Source organism: Mirounga leonina, unplaced genomic scaffold, assembly GCF_011800145.1.
Source record: "Mirounga leonina isolate KUSES-001 unplaced genomic scaffold, KU_Mleo_1.0 Mir_176, whole genome shotgun sequence".
Taxonomy (NCBI): Eukaryota; Metazoa; Chordata; class Mammalia; order Carnivora; family Phocidae; genus Mirounga; species Mirounga leonina.
In genome coordinates, this window is record NW_023270454.1 from 18,691,887 (window position 1) to 18,712,043 (window position 20,157).

The window sequence follows — 20,157 nt, forward strand, 5'->3', positions numbered from 1 at the left end:
CAGAGAAGTTAAATAAATTGCCATGGTCACACAATTTTAATAAGTGTCAGAGCCAAGATTCAAATATAAGTAGTCTGACTCTAGAGCCCAAGTTATAAAAGGTGTGACCTTTTTAATCACTGCAGTGTAATGCTCATGTGTTGTGAAAGACAGAAAATAAGTCAAGTTGATGGTATCTTAATATGAGTGGCAAGAAGGTAAGACAGGGAGATAAGGCTGGGAGGTTATTTGTGGGCTGAATTTTGGAAAGCCTTAAATGCTGGGCTGGGGAGATTGGATTTTGTTTATGAGGCATTGAGATGCAATCAGAGATTTTTGAATGGGTGAAAGATATGATCATAAAATGCTTTAGGAAAACTGGTCATAGCCTGAAGTTGGAGGGGCGTGGGGGGGGGGGGTAGAATCCAGTAAGGAGATGAGGCAATTTGTGGTTGGAATGATTTTGGTCCGAACTAGCGTGGGAGTAGCAAGAATGAAAAAGAAGGCACAGATGTAAACTGTCAGCAGATATAGTCATTCCTTGGTTGCTGTATTTGTCACATATTTTCAGTTTCCATGAAATGAAATGCAGTATAACATTCAATTTAAATGTTGAAAATGGGATTGACACACTTTTTTACATTTAAACAAGGCACTTTGTTTTGTATAGGCTCAAAACATTTTTCTCAAGATGTTATGGAAAAGCTGTTGTTAGTCTTGGCAAATCTGTTTGGAAGAAGACCTCTTCCAGCAAAGTTCCAGGAGACTACTGTCAAGTTTTATCAATCAAAGGTAAAATTTATGCTTCTAATAACATTAATCAATGTAATTAAGTAGATCCTACCATAAATGATTCAGTGGCAGTAGGATTTTATCAATATAGGGTTCATTTGTTTTATAGAATAATAGTTTGTTCTTTCTGTAATCGCTGTTATATTTAACCTCTAATTCATAAGCCTCTCCATATAAATATATCAAGAGATTAAATTTCTTGAGGAAAAATAAGAATTTTGCTCATGTTTTCCATTTGATTGTATGACTCTATCAAATTATAGTATTCAGTGGCTAGAGAAAAAAATGTAGATATTTATACAATAAATGAACTAATAGTTCCTATCATTGAATATGTAGTTCCCTTAGGGTCTTTTTACCTTGAGGTAGGGCTACAGGCAAAAAGCATATGTTGTGAACTATAATGTCCTCACTGAAAAAATATTAGAATAGTCATTGAAGAAATAATTCCTTGACCCACATAGAATAAAAGCAGGAAAACTCTTTTCCAATTTTATTTGCAACATATTCTTTGATCAGGATTTGCTATTATTAAATCAACATCAATACTGTTACTAATATACCCCACTAGAATCTGAGAAAATGGGATAGGCAGGTTATACTAAATAACCTTAGTAAAATGTGACAAGGAACAAAAAGAGATGAGTTAATCTATATTGTTAACTCCACAATGTCAAATTACAAATCTTAGCCCTCACGGAATGTTCTCTTGACCAGTGAACACAACTTTAGTCATTGACCTATCATCTTCACATTTTTTCATTACATGTAAATTCTTGAAGTATTATTTGTTTTTTTAAATAATTTATATTTAACTTAGAAAAGTCAGTATCTAAATTCTCACAAAGAAAGACATCATAAAAATATACAGTAAAGGAAGGTTTTGTGTGGGGGCCTCCTGTCTTTCTTACTCTCTGTCAGTTTCTTTTTTTTTTTTTTTTAAAGATTTATTTATTTATTTATTTGAGACAGAGAGAATGAGAGAGAGAGAGCACATGAGAGGGGGGAGGGTCAGAGGCAGAAGCAGGCTCCCTGCCGAGCAGGGAGCCCGATGCGGGACTCGATCCCGGGACTCCAGGATCATGACCTGAGCCGAAGGCAGTCGCTTAACCAACTGAGCCACCCAGGTGCCCCTCTCTGTCAGTTTCTTTCTCTCTCTCTTTTTTAAAGGTTATTGGAAATTTGTGTGCTTCCAGATGGATATAGTAAGTGGTTATCATTCGTATTGCAACAGAAAGCTGTGGAAACAATGGGGATTTGGCTGGCTAAAATTGTAAAATGGCAAGAACTTACTAATGGTGTGATGGGAATCTTTAATCGTGGTTTCCTCACAAAGAATTTGTTGATTCTGGACATGGTTTGAAAATTGTACTTAGCATATACAGAGAGCCTCTTCTATGAGATTAAAAAAATTATTAAAGCTTTTAGTGACCACATGGGACTAGAGTGACAGAAACTTGGGAGGCATAGTGTTTCTATGAGTTTACTGAGGATGTTTACTGAGTACCAGATCTGCATGCAATGTTGGAGTACCACACCAAATTTTTTGCAGTCTTGTGGCAATTATTAAGTAAAAAGCCATTAGAAGGAAGGTTCTGCATTTATTTATGCCCCTGAAGACATTTTTGAAAGCTTTAGAGCTGGAAGATGTAGAAGGTTTAGAAAGCTCTGTAGGAAAAAGGAAGATCTTTGGAAGTCTTTTAGGACTGAGAAAACGAGACCCACCAGTCTCATACTCAAAGTCCAAAAGGGTCATGACCCAGGAATAGAGTTATATCAGGTATAGACTGGAACTTAATAAAACTGGAAAACAATACCAGCAATACCAACAGTACCACTTTAGTCTCTACTTGGACTGAAGTGATCACATCTTCAATCATGTAACCAAACAAAAAAATGGGAGAACTCACTCTGGTGGAAGATAACATCATTTGAAGCTCATCAGGTCCTTTTGTAAACAATTTATGGTGAAAAAAACCCCAAATATAAAATAAATAAATGGATAAATATGAACATTAAACTAAAACTACTGAAAGTCAAAAACAAAGAGAAAATCATAAACCAGCTAGAGCTGAAACAGGCATTTCCTTGAAAAAAAAGCAGTAATATTGATAGCTGACTTTTTAACCAAAATAACTGAAGCTAGAAAAAAATGGGCAATAATTTCATCCTACTCTATTTTCGTACATAAATATGTTACGTATATTTTGAATATGTTTTAAACATAATTTAAAATAGAATAAATATATTATGATTGATTTAATAACATATCAGGAGGGTATGCATATATCTACCTTTTTTAGCTTTATTGTTATTGAGGTGTAATTGATATACAAGGAATTGCACACATTTAATGTATATGTCTTAATGAGTTTGGACATATGCATATACCCATGATATCATCACTACAACCAAGGTACTAAACATATTTATCACATCCCATATTCCTTGTGTGTGAGGTGGCTTTTTCCTTTTTTTTTTTTTTTTTTTTGGTCGGAACACTTAACATGAGATTTATCCTCTTTATGTATTTTAAAGTTTACAATATTGTATTGTTAACTATAGGTACTTTGTTGTACAGTAGGTCTCTAGAATTTATTTATCTTGCATAACAGAAACTTTATATCCAATGAAAAACAATTCCCCATTTCTTCCTCCACCCAGGCCCTGGCAGTCATCATTCTAGTCTCTGCTTCTATGAGTTTGACTATTTAAGATATGAGTGGAATATAAGTAGAATTTATAAGATATAAATTCCATTACATGAAATCATGAATTACTTGTCCTTCTGTGACTGGCTTATTTTACTTAGCATAATATCCTCTAGGTTCATCCATGTTGTTGCAAATGGAAAGATTTTCTTCCTTTTCAAGATGGAATAATATTCTGTTGTATGTATATACCACATTACCTTATCCGTTCATCTGTTGATGGACATTTGGTTTGTTTCCATATCTTGCTTATTGTGAACAATTTTGCAGTGAACATGGGGGGACAGATATCTCTTCAAGATCCTTATTTCAATTCTTTTGGATATATACATCAGAATGGGATTGCTGCATCATATAGTAGTTCTATTTTTAATTTTTTGAAAAAACTCCACATGTTTTCCATAGTAGCTGCACCAGTGTACGTTTCCACCAAAAGTGCATAGGGATTCTAATTTTTCTATATTCTCCTCAACACTTACCTTTTTGATTTTTTGATAATACCCATACTAACAGGTAGGAGACAATATCTCATGTGGCCTTCATCTGCATTTCCCGAATGATTAGTGCAGTTGAGCAACTTTTAATACACATGGTGGCCATTTGCATGACTTCTTTGGAGAAATGTCTAATCAAGTCCTTTGCCCATTTTTTTGATTTTTTGCTATTGAGTTGTAGAAGATTCTTATATATATTTGGATATTATCCCCTTACCAGATAGGTGGCTTAGAAATATTTTCTCTCATTCTGGAAATGCCTTTTCACTTTATTATTTCCTTTGCTGTGCAGAAGCTTTTTAGGTTGATTTAGTCCTACTTGTTTATTTTCATTTTTGTTGCCTGTGCTTCTGGTGTCATATAAAAAAAAATAATTTCCAAGATCAATGTCTTTATATTTTCTTTTATGAATTTTACAGTTTCAGGTCTTACATTTAAGTCTTTAATGCATTTGAGTTTATTTTTATGTGCAGTGTGTGGTAAGGGTCAATATCATTCTTTTACATGTGTATATCAAATTTTGCCAACACCATTTGTTGAAGAGATTATCCTTTCCCCACTGTGTGTTCTTGGCACCCTTGTCAAAGATCTTTTGACCATATATACTTGGATTTATTTCTGGACTCTCTTTTGTTCCATTAGTCTATATGTCTTTCATGATACTGGTACAATACTGTTTTAATTAGTGTAACTTTGTAATATATTTTAAAATTAAGAAATGTAATGCCTCTGGATTTGTTTCTTTTTCCCCCCTCAAGATTATTTTGACTATTCAGGGTCTTTTGTGATTCCATATGAATTTTGGGATTGATTTTTATGTTTCTGTAAAAAATGCCATGAGATTTTGATAGGAATTGCAAAGAACATGTAGATCCATTTGGATAGTTTTGACATCTTAATAGTATGGCATGCCTTTGCATTATTTGTGTCTGCTATAATTTCGTTCATGAGTGTTTTATACTTTTTAATATAGAGATCTTTCACCTCCTTGGTTAAGTTATAGCTAAATATTCTATTCTTTTTGATGCTATTACAAATGAGATTGTCCTAATATTCTTTTCAGATACTTATTTAATGTATAGAAACCAACTATTTTTTTATGTTGATTTTGTATCCTCCAACTTTGCTGATATTGTTCTGACAGTTTCTTGTGTATGTGCTAAAGGGAATATCATATGTTGTAGGCAGACAAAAAAAATCTAAACTTGGGAGAATTGAAAATGTAACAGGGCAAGAAGTATACTAGAAAGGATAATGTGGGTAGATATAAATAAATATCTACTGTATCTAAAAATAATTATAGTGTATTATGAAATCTATAATATATATACATAACTAAAATGCATGATGGTCATAATGCAAGTGTTGGGAAGGGTAAATATATTTGAATATTTTAAGGTTCTTACACTATTAAGAGTTGTAAAAATTAAAGATGTATTTTGTATTCTCTGGGATAAAGACTAGCAAAATAGTGCACAAATAAGTGTTAATAGAAGAAAAACTGATAAAATACAAGAACATAGAAAATAATATATAATATATGGTTGGGATAGAAACTGAATACTAAAATAGTATATATAAACTCAACTGTATAAGTAACTGCATTGAATATATATGTACTAAATACTTCAGGTAAAATACTAACATTTTTAGATATTATTAAGAAAAAACCCACAATTATATGCTGTTTGTACAAATCACATCTTAGCCATAAGGTCCCAGAAAGGTTGAAAGTAAAATGATAGAAAAAGAGATATGCCAGCTAAATACTTACTGGAAATACTTGCCTGAAAATTAGGTAGCTTCATTTCTAAATACATATAGGTCACCAGAAGAAATAGCAAAAGACTTTAACATGGTTCTGGGACTAAGGGCATGGGTGGTAAGAGAGCCCTGATTAGTCGTTGTAAGCCTTGTAACACTGATTTTTTTTTTAAATTTGTACTTGTAGTGCTCACTGTGATAAAATACCTTTTGAATATAAATAGAATTCTTAAAAAAGAAAATTAAAAAATTAGGAAAAATACATATAGGATGAAAATAAAATGGAATTATAAAATATTTTAATTAAACAATAATAAATATACAAATACAAGATGTAATTCATACAATGATTAGAGCAAAATTTATAGCCTTATAATCATATCTTAGAAAAGAATACAAGCTGAAAAAAATCAATGATTTAATTTTTCAGCCTAAGAAGCTAGGAAAACAAAACAAATAGAAAATCTAACATAAGGGACACCTGGGTGGCTCAGTCGTTAATTAACGACTATTGAAAAGAACAAAAGAGGATATTATGAATGATTTATGCCAATACACTTGGTTATTTGGACAAAATGGGAAAATTCCTAGAAAATGCAACCTTCCAAACTAACCAAGGAAGATATAAAAAGTCCTGTGTCTGGTATCTATTAAAGAATTGTGGTCAGTTATTTTAAAAACTTTCCCACAAAAAAGGAAAAAGTGCACTTATGATGAGCACTCAGTGTTGTATGGAAGTGTTGAATCACTATACTGTACACTTGACACTAACATTACACAGGATGTTAACTATACTGGAATTTAAATAAAAACATTAAAAAAGAAAAAAGATGGTGTTGGTTAAGTAATGTGAAAGCAAATTTTTTTTTTAAAAGGCTCTTTTTTTTTTAAGATTTTATTTATTTGAGACAGAGAGAATGAGAGAGAGAGAGCACATGAGAGGGGGGAGGGCCAGAGGGAGAAGCAGACTCCCCGCTGAGCAGGGAGCCCGATGTGGGACTCGATCCCGGGACTCCAGGATCATGACCTGAGCCGAAGGCAGTCGCTTAACCAACTGAGCCACCCAGGCGCCCTGAAAGCAAATTTTTAAGAGTGAGGATACTATTTTTTATAAATGCACATAGAAACAAAAAATGAACTTTACTTCAATTTCACGGATGAAGGAATGAAACAATTACATTATTGAATAAATAGGTAACTACAGAATTATAGTGCAGTGTTCTTTGCCATTCTTCCAAAGTTTCAGTTTTCAAAGAAGGTATACAGATGTCTCTAAAAAAATATTTGGCTTTCCGGAGTTCTTAATGATCTCTCTGATGATTTAGGTGTTCCTTGACGATCTCCCTAAGGATTTTAATGATGCTTTACGTGAGTATAACATGGACGTTACAAAGGACTTTGCCTCCTTCCTACTAAATGTTGCCAAATTGGCTGATATGAAACAGGAATATCAACTCCCATTGTCAAAAATAAGTAAGTATATCTTAACTCCACTGTGGAACGATTTAAAGAAAAAATAATCTAAGAATATTTTTCCCAGAGGAAGAGTAGAGCCTGGGAAAGATCAGTCTGCCTTAAAAAAGGAGAATTCCTTCTGCTTTCAAAGAAAGAAACTCTTGGTTTTTAGAAGTCAAAAGGGCAATGGAGAATAAAACTAAATAGAGTCATTTATAAACCATCTTGATTAAAGGTTGCTTTTGGGGCAAGCCTGGCAAGTGCAGGAAGGGCATTTATGGAGTGAAGATAAATGAGAGACCATTCTATCACTCATTTTCTTGAGAGGAAATATGTATAGACTCTTGGAAGATTACCGGGGCCCAAACTCTGGTTCTGCTATTCTTAGAAGTGAGACCTTGGGCAATATTCCTTACTCATGCCTCAATTTTCTCAAAAGATGTATAAAAAAGAGAATAGCATTACAAACCTAGTTTGGGTGAGCTTTAAATAATTCAGTTAATATATGTGAATATCTTAAAACAGTACCTAGCACATAGTAAACACATTAACTTTGCTCTTATTTTTCGTAAGGTATTGGATAGAAATCTTCTAGGGAAAAGTAAACAGGAAAAACTGACTGGGATAAAAGGAAAGGGTTGAGCCATGGGTAGTAATTTCCTAATTTCATTATACCCCAACATCCTCAATTGGAAAAAGTTAAGGAAGCAGAGCCTCTTACTTCCTGGGCCCTATTAAAGTGGGAAACAGCATGAACAAAAGCAAACAGTAACAGTAGAGCATTGTGAGCATCCCAGAGGAGGCAAAATAGGAGTGCCTTCATTACAAATTAGAGCCACCTTTGAATGCACAATCTAGTGCTTTTTAAGAGTAGGAATTGAGGGGGCCCCTGGGTGGCTCAGTCGGTTAAGTGTCTGCCTTTCGCTCAGATCATGATCCCGGAGTCCAGGGATGGCGCCCCATGTTGGGCTCCCTGCTCAGTGGGAGTCTGCTTCTCCCTCTGCCCCTCCCCCTGCTTGTGCTCTCTCTCCCTCTCTCTCAAATAAATAAAATATTAAAAAAAAAGTAGGAATGGAAAAAAATATTTCTTCTTGTATGCCATTTCCAAACCTACTGATAGTGGCCTCTTAGAATACCCTGTCTGGAAGGATTGTGAGGCCAGATCTGAAGTCAGTGGGAAAAGCACCAAGGTAATAACAATAATTCTATGTTAAAAGCATGCAATCTAGATGTAGTCTTTTATTACCTGTTGATCAAGGAACTAAAACATCATACAAAATTTTATAATACTGATAATATTAATAGCTAACATTTATTGAATGTATTCTGTGCCAAGATGTGCTACTCACTTTTTTTTTTTTAAAGATTTTAGTTATTTATTTGTCAGAGAGAGAGAGAGAGTACAAGCAGGGGGAGCTACAGGCAGAGGGAGAAGCAGGCTCCCCGCTGAGTGGGAGCCCGACGTGGGACTTGATCCCAGGACCCTGAGATCATGACCTGAGCAGAAGGCAGATGCTTAACCCACTGAGCCACCCAGGTGTCCCATGCTATGCACTTTTTTTTTTTTAAGATTTTATTTATTTATTTGAGAGAGAGAATGAGAGAGAGCACATGAGAGGGGGGAGGGTCAGAGGGAGAAGCAGACTCCCTGCCGAGCAGGGAGCCCGATGCGGGACTCGATCCCGGGACTCCAGGATCATGACCTGAGCCGAAGGCAGTCACCTAACCAACTGAGCCACCCAGGCGCCCCATGCTATGCACTTTATGTGATATATCTCATCTGGTCTGATATAGGTCCTGGAAATTTGAATGACTTCATTTGTAGCATGGTCTAGAGTCTGTGCATAAAGCGTAACAATTTGGCTGATTTTTAAAAACTAATCTATCCCAACCTATTATGGACAGATTTCACAGGAAAAGAATGTGAGGGCTCTGAACTGGTTTCTCATTTGATGAACTGCAAAGAAGGAAGAGCAGCTATTTCTCCATTTGTTTGTCTCTCCGGAAACTCTGATGGTGATTTGCTTCTACCAAATACTCCGAACCATGTAAGTGGAAATGGGGTTTATAAATAAAAGATCTTTAAGAAAGAATTGGATTTATGCTTCTAGGCTGTTTAGAAAGGATTTCAAATTTCTCAAATTGAAAACAAAATTCCAGGTGTATGAACAGAAATATCCAGGAAATGGTACTCTTGAGGCCAGTATGGTTTCAGTTTTTCAGTGTTGACCTGAGGGACCCTGCTCCATTCTGCTCCACAGAATTCCCAAGTACCACCACTTTTCTTCCATCTTTGTAGTTTGATGCAAGTTTGCTATGGAAAGAGCATACAACTATCTTCAGGCTTTCCTGGTATTGCCATAAATGCTGTAAATCCCATATATGTTCTGGATCACTGATGTCCAAAATGGAGTACAAAGACCTAGACACATTGGGAATATGCTGGATAATTCACTGAATGTTGTAATAAACTTATAGAAATTTAATTTATATTTTAACACAAAGTTTGAGAAAGAAAATAAGTTTTGTTATATTTGATATTATGGTTTGACACTAGAGTTTCAACTCTATTCTAGTCCAAAATCAGACAGTCCTCTATTATATAAAATAGTCCAGTATCACTTAAAAGAGTTTTGAAAAACTAAATATTAGACCCTTGTGCATTTTGAATGGACACATACATTTTTATCACAAATTCAAATAATTTCTGATGATATAATTTCCAGCTTCAGATAAATGTTGATATTTTAAAATAAAGCCATCATATCATTTTTAATGTATAAAATGGAATATGAATACCGAAGCACTTGAATACCCATAATTATGAAGTTAAAACAGTCAAGAATAAAATTTCCAATGATTTAAAATTTGGCACTGTTCTTTTCTCTTGTATTTAGATTATACACTCCCCCACATAATTTGACCTCAATGTAATATATTTTTAAACATGAAGCCACCCTATCTATCACATTTCTTAGCTTAGATAGTATGCAATTTCAATTTAAATAGTATGCAATTTCAATAGTATGCAACAGGTTATTTCCTGCTAATTACAAAACCTTATAATACAAATTTTGAGAAGTAATGACTAAAATAAAATTAATTTTGTATTAGAAATGTATACATTAATGGGATGGATGAAGCTATTTATTTTTAAATTAGTTCATATAACTAAGAATGAATATTTACTTATTTTTAGAATGAGACAGAGTTCCACTTTAAATTTTAATTTGAATGTTGAGAAACTTTATTCAAATAGGTAAGTAGTTCAGAACGGAACAACTTTTCTAACAGTGATACACAATTCTTCTAATTTCTTCTGAACTGTTTGCCCCAAATCACCTACCAGACTATTATCACAAATATATTTTTAATGTTCTCTTAATTAGCAACTTAATTAGATGCACTTTAATTTTGTTGAATTCAAGTAATTGGAAACAACCTAACTTAAAAGAAAAAAATTGTTTTTTTACATAATCTTTAAAGTCATCCACTTTCTTAATAGGAAAGCAGTATGGCTTTTTGTTGCTACTTTGTACATTTTCAAACCCCAGGTAAGTTTGAGGAAGCTTTTTGTTTTATAAAAGGAGAGAAAAGCATTCATGAAAGAAGAAATGAGAACGGATTTTTTTTTTTTTTTTTTTTTACTGATAACGTACATGGCTTAAAAATTACTTATAGATAACTGCTCCAGGTCTTATGTGAAGCTCTCTAAGGCTAGTTCTTTACTCTCATGTGAGTGGTGTCTTACAGAATGTGGAAGAATGTCAAATTCTGGCATAGAAATAATAGAGGACTGAACTTTAGCTTATAAGATCAATAATTTTATGAAGCTTTTTTTCCTGTATTTTATTTCTATAATTGCAATTAATTACTTATGTAAGAAGTTTGTAAGTAATCACATTGAAGACAAGACATATTAATTAAGTATTATAATTTATTTTTCTCTATTTTACAATTAATTCAACTTATGGTTAGTAGGTACCATTAACTTTTGTTTCCTTTCCACATGCAAAATTTTCCATGGGGTTTTCGAGGGACACTGATATAGTTATAATAGGATATAATGTCTGCGTCTTATTGCCACACAGTGACCATCAATTAGAAGATATCTCTAGGTACAGGGCATGACCTAATACAGGCTTTTCATTGTTCCTGCTGGTGTGCTAGAGAGAAGAGGCTGGTTCTATTTCATTCATTTTGTAGCATCCTGCACTGACGAGTATTTCTAAAGTATGCCTTGATGGCAATATGCCCTTTGTCTTACCCAAATCACTTTATACAATTTTACGTTACTAGTGTAAGTTATAACCTCTCAAAACTTATTTTGCTTTTATTATTTGTTACATTTTAATGTAATGCTAAATAAGCATTCATATTATCTTTAAATAACATACAGATAAGCTATAAAGCATAAAACTAAAATGAACACCCATGGACTCAGGACCCTCCTCTATTTTATTCCCTTGTCTCTCCTCTTTCCCCAGGATATCAATTACCCTGAATTTTGTGTTTTTAATTCACCTTTAAAAAACATCATATTCCAAAGTCACTTTTTATATTTGCTGCTTTTGATTTTTATAAAAAGTAAAAGAACACTTACTGTAGTCTCCTGGATGTTGTTTTTTGCTTTTGTGTTGTTTTTTGCTTTTGTTTTGTTTTGCTTTTTGCACTCAATACTCTGCTCCCAAGATTCATTCATGTTGTCACATGAAGCTGTATTTATTTTTACTACTTCATATTATTTCAGAATGTGGATATAAAACAAGCCATTGATCTAGTTTCCTCTTAAACTGTGTTTGTTTTTAGTCTTTACTGTTACAAACAGGGCTGCTACAAATGTCTAGTGCACATGTGCAACAGTTTCCCTTGAATGTAAATCTTCTGGACTTTTGAGGTCAAAACAGTTTTCTGGATCATAACGGAATAAGAATATTCCAAGAACTTATAGTAATAAAAGAGCTTTCCACACTACTACCAAATCATTTGAGAAAGTAGTTGTACCAATTAGTGTGTTAGAGTAGTTCCTATTGACCCTGTATAGTTTTCATAAAATGAGCAGACATCAAAAGCTATTGACTTGTTAACTTCCTATTCTTACTTTCCTTCTCTTTCCCCCTATATCTCTCTCCCTTCCCTTTTTATTCTGGTGATTGGGTTCTTGCAATGGTTAGAGTTGCTCAGTTGAACTCTTCTCTTGAGATGTACAAGGCACAAGCTCTCTGATGCTCTGTTTACAAGGTATCTCCTATACCAATTAGGATAATGAAAAATAATTAAAGTTAACTTTTCTTTCCTAGTGACTCTTGTTATTTTTCTCATGGCTGGACGGTTGAAATTGCCAAGAGTATGCTAAGAGGCAATAATGCTCATAGGTGGTACCAAGTCATCCTCCAGACTTTCTTAGGACAGCACCAACCCAGTGTGTATGAAAGACACCCTCTTCCTTCATCACGAAGAGTGTGCTTCAGAAAAGTTGAATAAAGAAAGGAACCACAAAGCACAATGCAAGAAACCAAAAACTTTCTTTACACATAAATAACGAAAAGAGTTGTGTTTCTTCAGGTCGTTCTACGCACAATTGGTATCAATCACACTCAGGCTCCTGTGCTGTGGTCAGAGATCTTGGATGACCAAGGAAGAAGAATGCCACTTAATGCTTATGCACTTGATTTCTATAAACATGGTTCCTTGACAGGACTAGTCCAGGACAACAGGTATGTTTTATCCATCTTCACCTATCTGTCCCCCTCTAATCTTTCTACTTCTACCTTTCTGTGTCCATGTCTGCATTCCTGTCTGTGTCTCCATCTTTCTCTTTCATTTCTACCTCTACTTCTAGCCCTATTTCTGTATCTACCTATACATCTGTATCTAATGGATGAACCTAATGAATTCTAGGGCAAAGCTTTTTACAATTTTTTTTAAAGAGTTTATTTATTTATTTGACAGAGAGATAGCGAGAGCAGGAACACAAGCAGGGGGAGTGGGAGAGGGAGAAGCAGGTCCCCCATGGAGCAGGGAGCCCGATGCGGGGCTCGATCCCAGGACCCTGGGATCATGACCTGAGCTGAAGGCAGATGCCCAACGACTGAGCCACCCAGGCGCCCCAAAGCTTTTTACAATTTTAAGTGTAGGTGAATCATGCTAAATATACTGGAATTTTTTCCTGCAGATTAATGGTGAGAGAGAATAACAAACTTTGTGTTATTTTTGTTTGTGGTTTACTGGCAAAATCTTGGGACTTAGGCTGACTCACTTGACCTAAAGGTGTACCCTACAGATATATTCACGTACACTCACAGATATGTTTTTATTTATTACCATACTATCTATTCATTATAAGATATTTAAAACTGAAAAACAGTAACATTGCCATACCCACCATTATGAGAGAAGTATATAAAAAGGTATATAACTCACACATCTGAGGACTGAGCATAGGACAATTGTTTTAGCTCTTTGGCAGGGAAATCATTTTCAAAAACAGTAAGGAAGGGTAAACCCTCTTGGATTTACCTGGGAATAGAGAAATTGGCCCAGGCACTGAGCACATAGTTGTGGGAGGGGCATTCTGTCACACTAATCAGTAATTCAGTAGACAATTTACATAAAATTTTGAACAATCTTTATTGAATTAAAGGATTTAAAACTTGGGACACTAGAGAAATGTTGATTTTTTTTTTTTATTTCATAGCTCACTCACGCAAATGTGTTTTATTCTTTTTAAAAATTTTAATTTTAATCACCTTGTGTTCATTATGACAAGTGTGCTCCTTAATCCCCATCACCTATTTCACCCATCCCTCGGCCCCCCTCCCATCTGGTAAACACCTGCTTGTTCTCTATAGGTAAGAGCCCAGTTCTTGGTTCGCCTCTCTCTCTTTCTCTTTGCTTATTTGTTTTGTTCTTAAATTACGCAGATGAGTGAAATCCTTTAGTATTTGTCTTTCTCTGGCTGACTTATTTCACTTAGCATTATACTGTCCTGCTCCATCCATTTCATTGCAAATGGCAAGATTTCATTCTTTTTAATGGCTGAATAATATTCCATCTGTCAATTGATGGACACTTGATAATGGGCTGCTTCTATATCTTGGCTTTTGTAAATAATACTGCTATAACATAAGGGTGCATATATCCCTTTGAATTAGTGTTTTTGTATTCTTTGGATAAATACCCAATAGTGTGATTGATGGATAGTAGGGTAGTTTTAACTTTAACTTTTTGAGGAAACTCTGTACAGTTTTTCATAGTGGCTGATCCAGTCTGCACTCCACCAACACTGCAAGAGGGTTACCCTTTATCCATGTCCTCACCAAAACCTATTGGTTCTTGTGGTTTTTTTTTAATTTTTATTTTAGCCATTCTGACAGGTGTGAGGTGATATCTCATTGTAGTTTTGATTTGCATTTCCCTGATGGCAAGTAATGATGAGCATCTCCTCATGTGTCTGTGGGCCATCTGTATGTCCTCCTTGGAGAAATGTCCATTTGGGTCTTCTGCCATTTTTTAATTGGACTATCTGTATTTGGATGTTGAGTTTTATAAATTCTTTATATATTGTGGATACAATCCTTTATCAGGTATGTCATTTGCAAATATCTTCTTCTATTCCCTAGGTTGTCTTTTAGTTTTGTTGATGGTTTCCTTCACTGCAGAAGGTCCTTTTTTTTTTTTTTTTTAAAGATTTTATTTATTTATTTGACAGAGAAAGACACAGCGAGAGAGGGAACACAAACGGGGAGTGGGAGAGGGAGAAGCAGACTCCCTGCTGAGCAGGGAGCCCGATGCGGGACTCGATCCTGGGACTCCAGGATCATGACCTGAGCCGAAGGCAGTCGCTTAACCAACTGAGCCACCCAGGCGCCCAAGGTCCTTTTTTTTTTTAAGATTTTATTTATTTATTTGACAGAGACACAGCGAGAGAGGGAACACAAGCAGGGGGAGTGGGAGAGGGAGAAGCAGGCTTCCTGCTAAGCAGGGAGCCTGATGCGGGGCTGTATCCCAGGACCCTGGGATCATGACCTGAGCCAAAGGCAGATGCTTAATGATTCAGCCACCCAGGTGCCCCTACCTTTTTTTTTTTAAGTAGGCTCCACGCCCAACATGAAGCTTGAACTCACAACCCTGAGATTAAGAGTCCCACATTCTACCAGCTGAGCCAGCCAGGTGCCCCTGAAGCTACTTATTTCTAGTCCTAATAGTTTGTTTGCTTTTGTTTCCCTTGCCTCAGGGGAGCTATCTAGAAAAAAGTTGCTATATTCAATGTCAAATAAATCATTGCTGTGTTCTCTTCTAGCATTTTTATGGTTTCAGGTCTCACATTTAGGTCTTTAATCCATTTTTAATTTACTTTTATATATGGTGTAAGAAAGTTTTCCAGTTTCACTCTTTTTTTTTTTAAAAGATTTTATTTATTTTGAGAGAGAGTGAGAGTGAGAGAGAGAGAGAGAGAGAAGAGGGGGAGGGGCAAAGGAAGAGGGTGAAGCAGACTCCCCACTGAGCAGGGAACCTGATGTGGGGCTCAATCCCAGGACTCTGGGATCATGACCTGAGCTGAAGGCAGACACTTACCTGACTGAGCCACCCAGGTGCCCCTTCCAGTTTCATTCTTTTGCATGTTGCTGTTCAGTTTTCTCAACATCATTTGTTGAAGAGACTGTCTTTTTTCTATTGGATATTCTTTCCTGCTTTGTCAAAGATTAATTGATCATATAATTGTGGGTTTATTGCTGGGTTTTCTATTCTGTTCTATTGACCTATGTATTTATTTTATGTCAGTACCATACTGTCTTGATCATTATAGCTTTGTAATATAACTTGAAGTCTGGAACTGTGATGCCTCCAGCTTCGCTTTTCTTTTTCAAGGTTGCTTTGGCTATTCGGGGTCTCTTGTGGTTCCATACAAATTTTCGTATTGTTGTAGTTCTGTTAAAAATGCTGGTGGTATTTTGATAGGGATTGCATTGAATCTGTAGATTGCTTTGTGTAGTATAAACATTTTAACAATATTTGTTCTTCTAATCTATGAGCATGGAATGTCTCTCCATTTCTTTGTGTCATCTTTCATTTCTTTCATCAGCATTTTATAGTTTTCAGGTTACAGGTCTTTCACCTCTTTGTTTAGGTTTATTCCTAGGTATCTTTTGTTTTTGGTGCAATTGTAAATGGGATTGATTCCTTAATTTCTCTTTCTGCTGCTTCATTATTGGTGTATAGAAATGCAGCAGATTTCTGTACATTGATTTTGTATCCTGTGACTGTACTGAATTCATTTATCAGTTCTAGCAGATTTTTAGTGGAGTCTTTCTGGTTTTCTCTATATAGTATCATATCATCTGTAAAGAGTGAGTTTTACCTCTTCCTTACCAATTTAGATGCCTTTTATTTGTTTTGTTGTCTGATTGCTGAGGCTAGGACTTCCAGTACTATGTTGAAGAAGAGTGGTGAGAATGGACATCCTTATCTTGTTCCTGATGTTAGGGGAAAGCTCTCGGTTTGTCCCCACTGAGGATGATACTAGCTGTGGGTTTTTCATGTATGGCCTTTATTATGTTGAGGTTTGTTCCCTCTAAACCTGCTTTGTTGAGGGTTTTTGTCATGAATGGATGTTGTACTTTATCAAATGCCTTTTTCTGCATTTATTAAAATGATCATATGGTTCTTACCCTTTCTTTTATTTATGTGATGTATCATGTTGGTTGCTTTGTGAATATTGAACCACCCTTGCAACTCAGGAATAAATCCCACTTGATCATGGTAAATGATTTTTTTTTAATGTCTTGTTGGATGTGGTTTGCTCATATTTTGTTGAAGATATTTGCATCAATGTTCGTCAGAGATATTGGCCTGTAGTTCTCTTTTTTTGTGGTGTCTTTATCTAGTTTTGGTATTAGGGTAATGCTTGCCTCAGAATGAATTTGGAAGTTTTCCTTCCTCTTCTATGTTTTGGAATAGTTTGAGAAGAATAGGAATTAACTCTTTTGTAAATGTTTGGTACAATTTACCTGTGAAGCCATCTGGTCTTGGACTTTTGTTTGTGGGGAGTTTTTTGATTACTAATTCAATTTCTTTACTGGTGTTCAGTCTGTTCAAATTTTCTATTTCTTCCTGTTTAAGTTTTGGTAGGTTTCATGTTTCTAGGAATTTAATCATTTCTTCCAGGTTTAATTTGTTGGCATATAGTTTTTCATAATATTCTCTTATAATTGTTTGTATTTCTGTTGGTGTTGATAGCTATTTCTCCCTCTCATTTATGATTAGAGGTTTATCAGTTTTATTGATTTTTTCAAAGATCCACCTTCTGGTTACATTAATCTAGCCTATTGTTTGTTTGTTTTAGTTTCTGTATCATTTATTTCTGCTCTAATCTTCATTATTTCCTTCCTTCTGCTGGTTTTAGGTTTTGTTTGTTCTTTTTCTAACATTTTTGGGTGTAAGGTTAGGTTTTTTATTTGAGAGTTGTCTTACTTATTGAGGTGGGACTGTATTGCTATAAACGTCCCTCTTAGAACCACTTTTGCTGCATCCCAAAGGTTTTGGACCCTTGTGTTTTCATTTTCATTTGTTTCCATGTATCTTTTTTATTTATTCTTTGATTTCCTAGGTGACCCATTCATTGTGTTGTACCATGTTATTTAACTTTCATGTATTTGTGGTTCTTCCGGATTTTTTCTTGTGATTGACTTCTAGTTTCTTAGGGTTGTGGTTAGAAAGGATATATGGTATGATTTTGATCCTTTTGAATTTTTGAGGCTTGTTTTGTGGCCTAACATGTGATCTATTCTGGAGAGTGTTTCATCTGCACTTGAAAAGAATGTGTTTTCTGCTGTTTTAAGGTGGAATGTTCTGAATATATCTGTTAAGTTCATCTGGTCCAGTGTGTCATTCAAAGCCACTGTTTCCTTGTTGATTTTCTGTTTAGATGATCTGTCCATTGATGTAAGTGGGATGTTAAAGTCCCCTACTATTATTGTGTTATTATCAGTTAGTTCCTTTATGATTGTTATTAACTGCTTTATGTATTTAGGTGCTCCCATGTTGGGTGCATAAATATTTACAATTGTTATATCTTCTTGTTGGATTATCCTCTTTATGATTACATAGTGCCCTTCTCTGTCTCTTGTTACAGTCTGCTTTAAAGTTTAGTTTGTCCGATATAAGTATTGCTAGTCTGGCTTTCTTTTGACAACCATTCCTTTTTCTCTTTTGTTCAGCTTGACTACTTTCTGTTACTGTGTTTTCTAGGTCATTAATTTGTTCCTCTGCTTTTCCGTCCTGCTGTTCATTCCATCAAGCATGTTTGTCACTTCATTTATTGAGCCCTTATTTCTGGTATGTTATTCCTTATCTCTGTATTAAGGTTCTCACTCATGTCTTCCATTCTTAAGTCCAGTGAATATCTTTATGATCATTACTTTAAATTCTCTTTTTCACATAGATCTCTGGCCATGGCCTTAACCTGTTATTTCATTTGGGACAAATTCCTCTGTCTTCTCATTTTGTCTGTCTCTGTGTCAGCTACCATGTGTTAGGAAAGTCAGCTACTTCTGTTTTTGAGGGTAATGGCCTTATGTAGAACTTCTGTGTCAGGAGATGCAGTGTAGGCAGGGGTTTGGGCTGGTCTTCTGGGGAAAGGGGCCCACAGTGCTGGGACTGAGCCAAGCATGACTTGGGAGGGTGGATCCACCAGAGCATGGCAGGTACAGAGCTTGGCAGAAGCAAGTTAGGTAGTGAGTGTTGGCATGCTACTGGTTCCTACAGGTAGCCCTGTGCTTATTCCAAGGGGTGGGGGAAGGAAGTGGTGCTGATCAGTTTCTTTTTTCACAGAGGGGTCTCTTGTGAACACTGCCTCTATGGGACATGCTCTGAGAAGAGCAAATAACCTCCCCACTGTATGCCACAAGCACTCTTCAATTGCTGTTTCCACACTCTACATCCAGGGATTGTTTGCCCTGCCTTTTCTCCAAAAGCAGCCCCAATACCCCTGGGCTATATCTGAGCCAAACCCACTGACCTTTAAAATTCTAGGCTTTAAGCCTCATTGGTTGCAAGAACTCATGATATTCAGCCCCTCTGATTTTCCAAGCCGGTTGCTATGGAGAATCATCTTCCCTTTATGCTCCACTCTTGCCCTGCTCCACCTCCATGGCTGCCACCCCACTGCAATGGGCATGATCCAGGTTCTCTCCCAAACCACATCTCCGCACTTCCTACCTTCTTCAATGTAATTGCTTTTCTACCTTCAGTTGTGGAGTTTGTTCTGTCAGTCTTCAGGTTGATTTCTGGGGTATTTAGGATGTTTTGATAGTTATCTAGTTGTGTTCATGGGATGAAGCAAGCCTAGGGTCTTTCTACTCCACCATCATTTTCCCTCTTGGATGTATTCCTGATCATTTTTTAAAATATGACTCATTATTGTGAATTAAGTTGTGACATTAGTAAATAATCCATTTGATTCTTCCTCTTTGATTCTCCAGCTCCCATTCACTCTCCTGAGCTTAATTTTCCTATTTTGTTTTTCTCCTGAGATGGTCAGTCTTCTGTGTGTATTGATTATGTGTGGTTGTGATAATTGTGACTTTTGAATTCATAATCATTATTCCTCTTGATTGAATCATCATCTAGGATTTGTGGTGAAAGGTTTTAGTAAATATGTCTTGACAGACAAAAGTAATTTATTATTGACAAGTCCAGCATTTCAGTATGAAGTAAGTTCTTTAATGTTTTTATACTATTAATTTTCAAAATGATATTTTGTTTAGGATAAATGAAGGAACTGCTTATTACTTGTTGAAAGATTTTGCACTCACCATTAGATCTATCAGGTATGTTATATATTTTAAGTATTGATTTGAGATTTTCCAAAAATTCAAGGGTAATTTGAAAAATGTTGACCTCATACTTAAAAATGCCATTGAGCTTCTTAGGTGTCACACATTTTAACTCCCCACTTTGCA

The 20,157-nt window shown here is 35.4% G+C and overlaps 1 protein-coding gene across 16 annotated transcripts in view; it reads left to right on the forward strand.

The window, feature by feature from the left end:
• LOC118022172 (probable ATP-dependent RNA helicase DDX60) overlaps positions 1-20,157 on the forward strand; it is a 188,767-nt gene that overhangs the window by 88,924 nt on the left and 79,686 nt on the right. For 9 of the 16 annotated variants that reach the window (XR_004682397.1, XR_004682391.1, XR_004682390.1 and 6 more), the window contains exons 32-35: positions 650-771; positions 7,066-7,213; positions 9,101-9,243; positions 12,761-12,912. Coding sequence is in view for 8 of the 16 variants with exons in the window: in XM_035022748.1 (XP_034878639.1) it covers positions 650-771; positions 7,066-7,213; positions 9,101-9,243; positions 12,761-12,912 (565 nt within the window). In the remaining 8 variants the exon portion in view is untranslated. Of the gene's footprint in view, positions 1-649; positions 772-7,065; positions 7,214-9,100; positions 9,244-12,760; positions 12,913-19,962; positions 20,026-20,157 lie in introns of all 16 variants that reach the window. The other 7 variants (XM_035022745.1, XM_035022742.1, XM_035022747.1 and 4 more) reach the window with 1 other exon arrangement.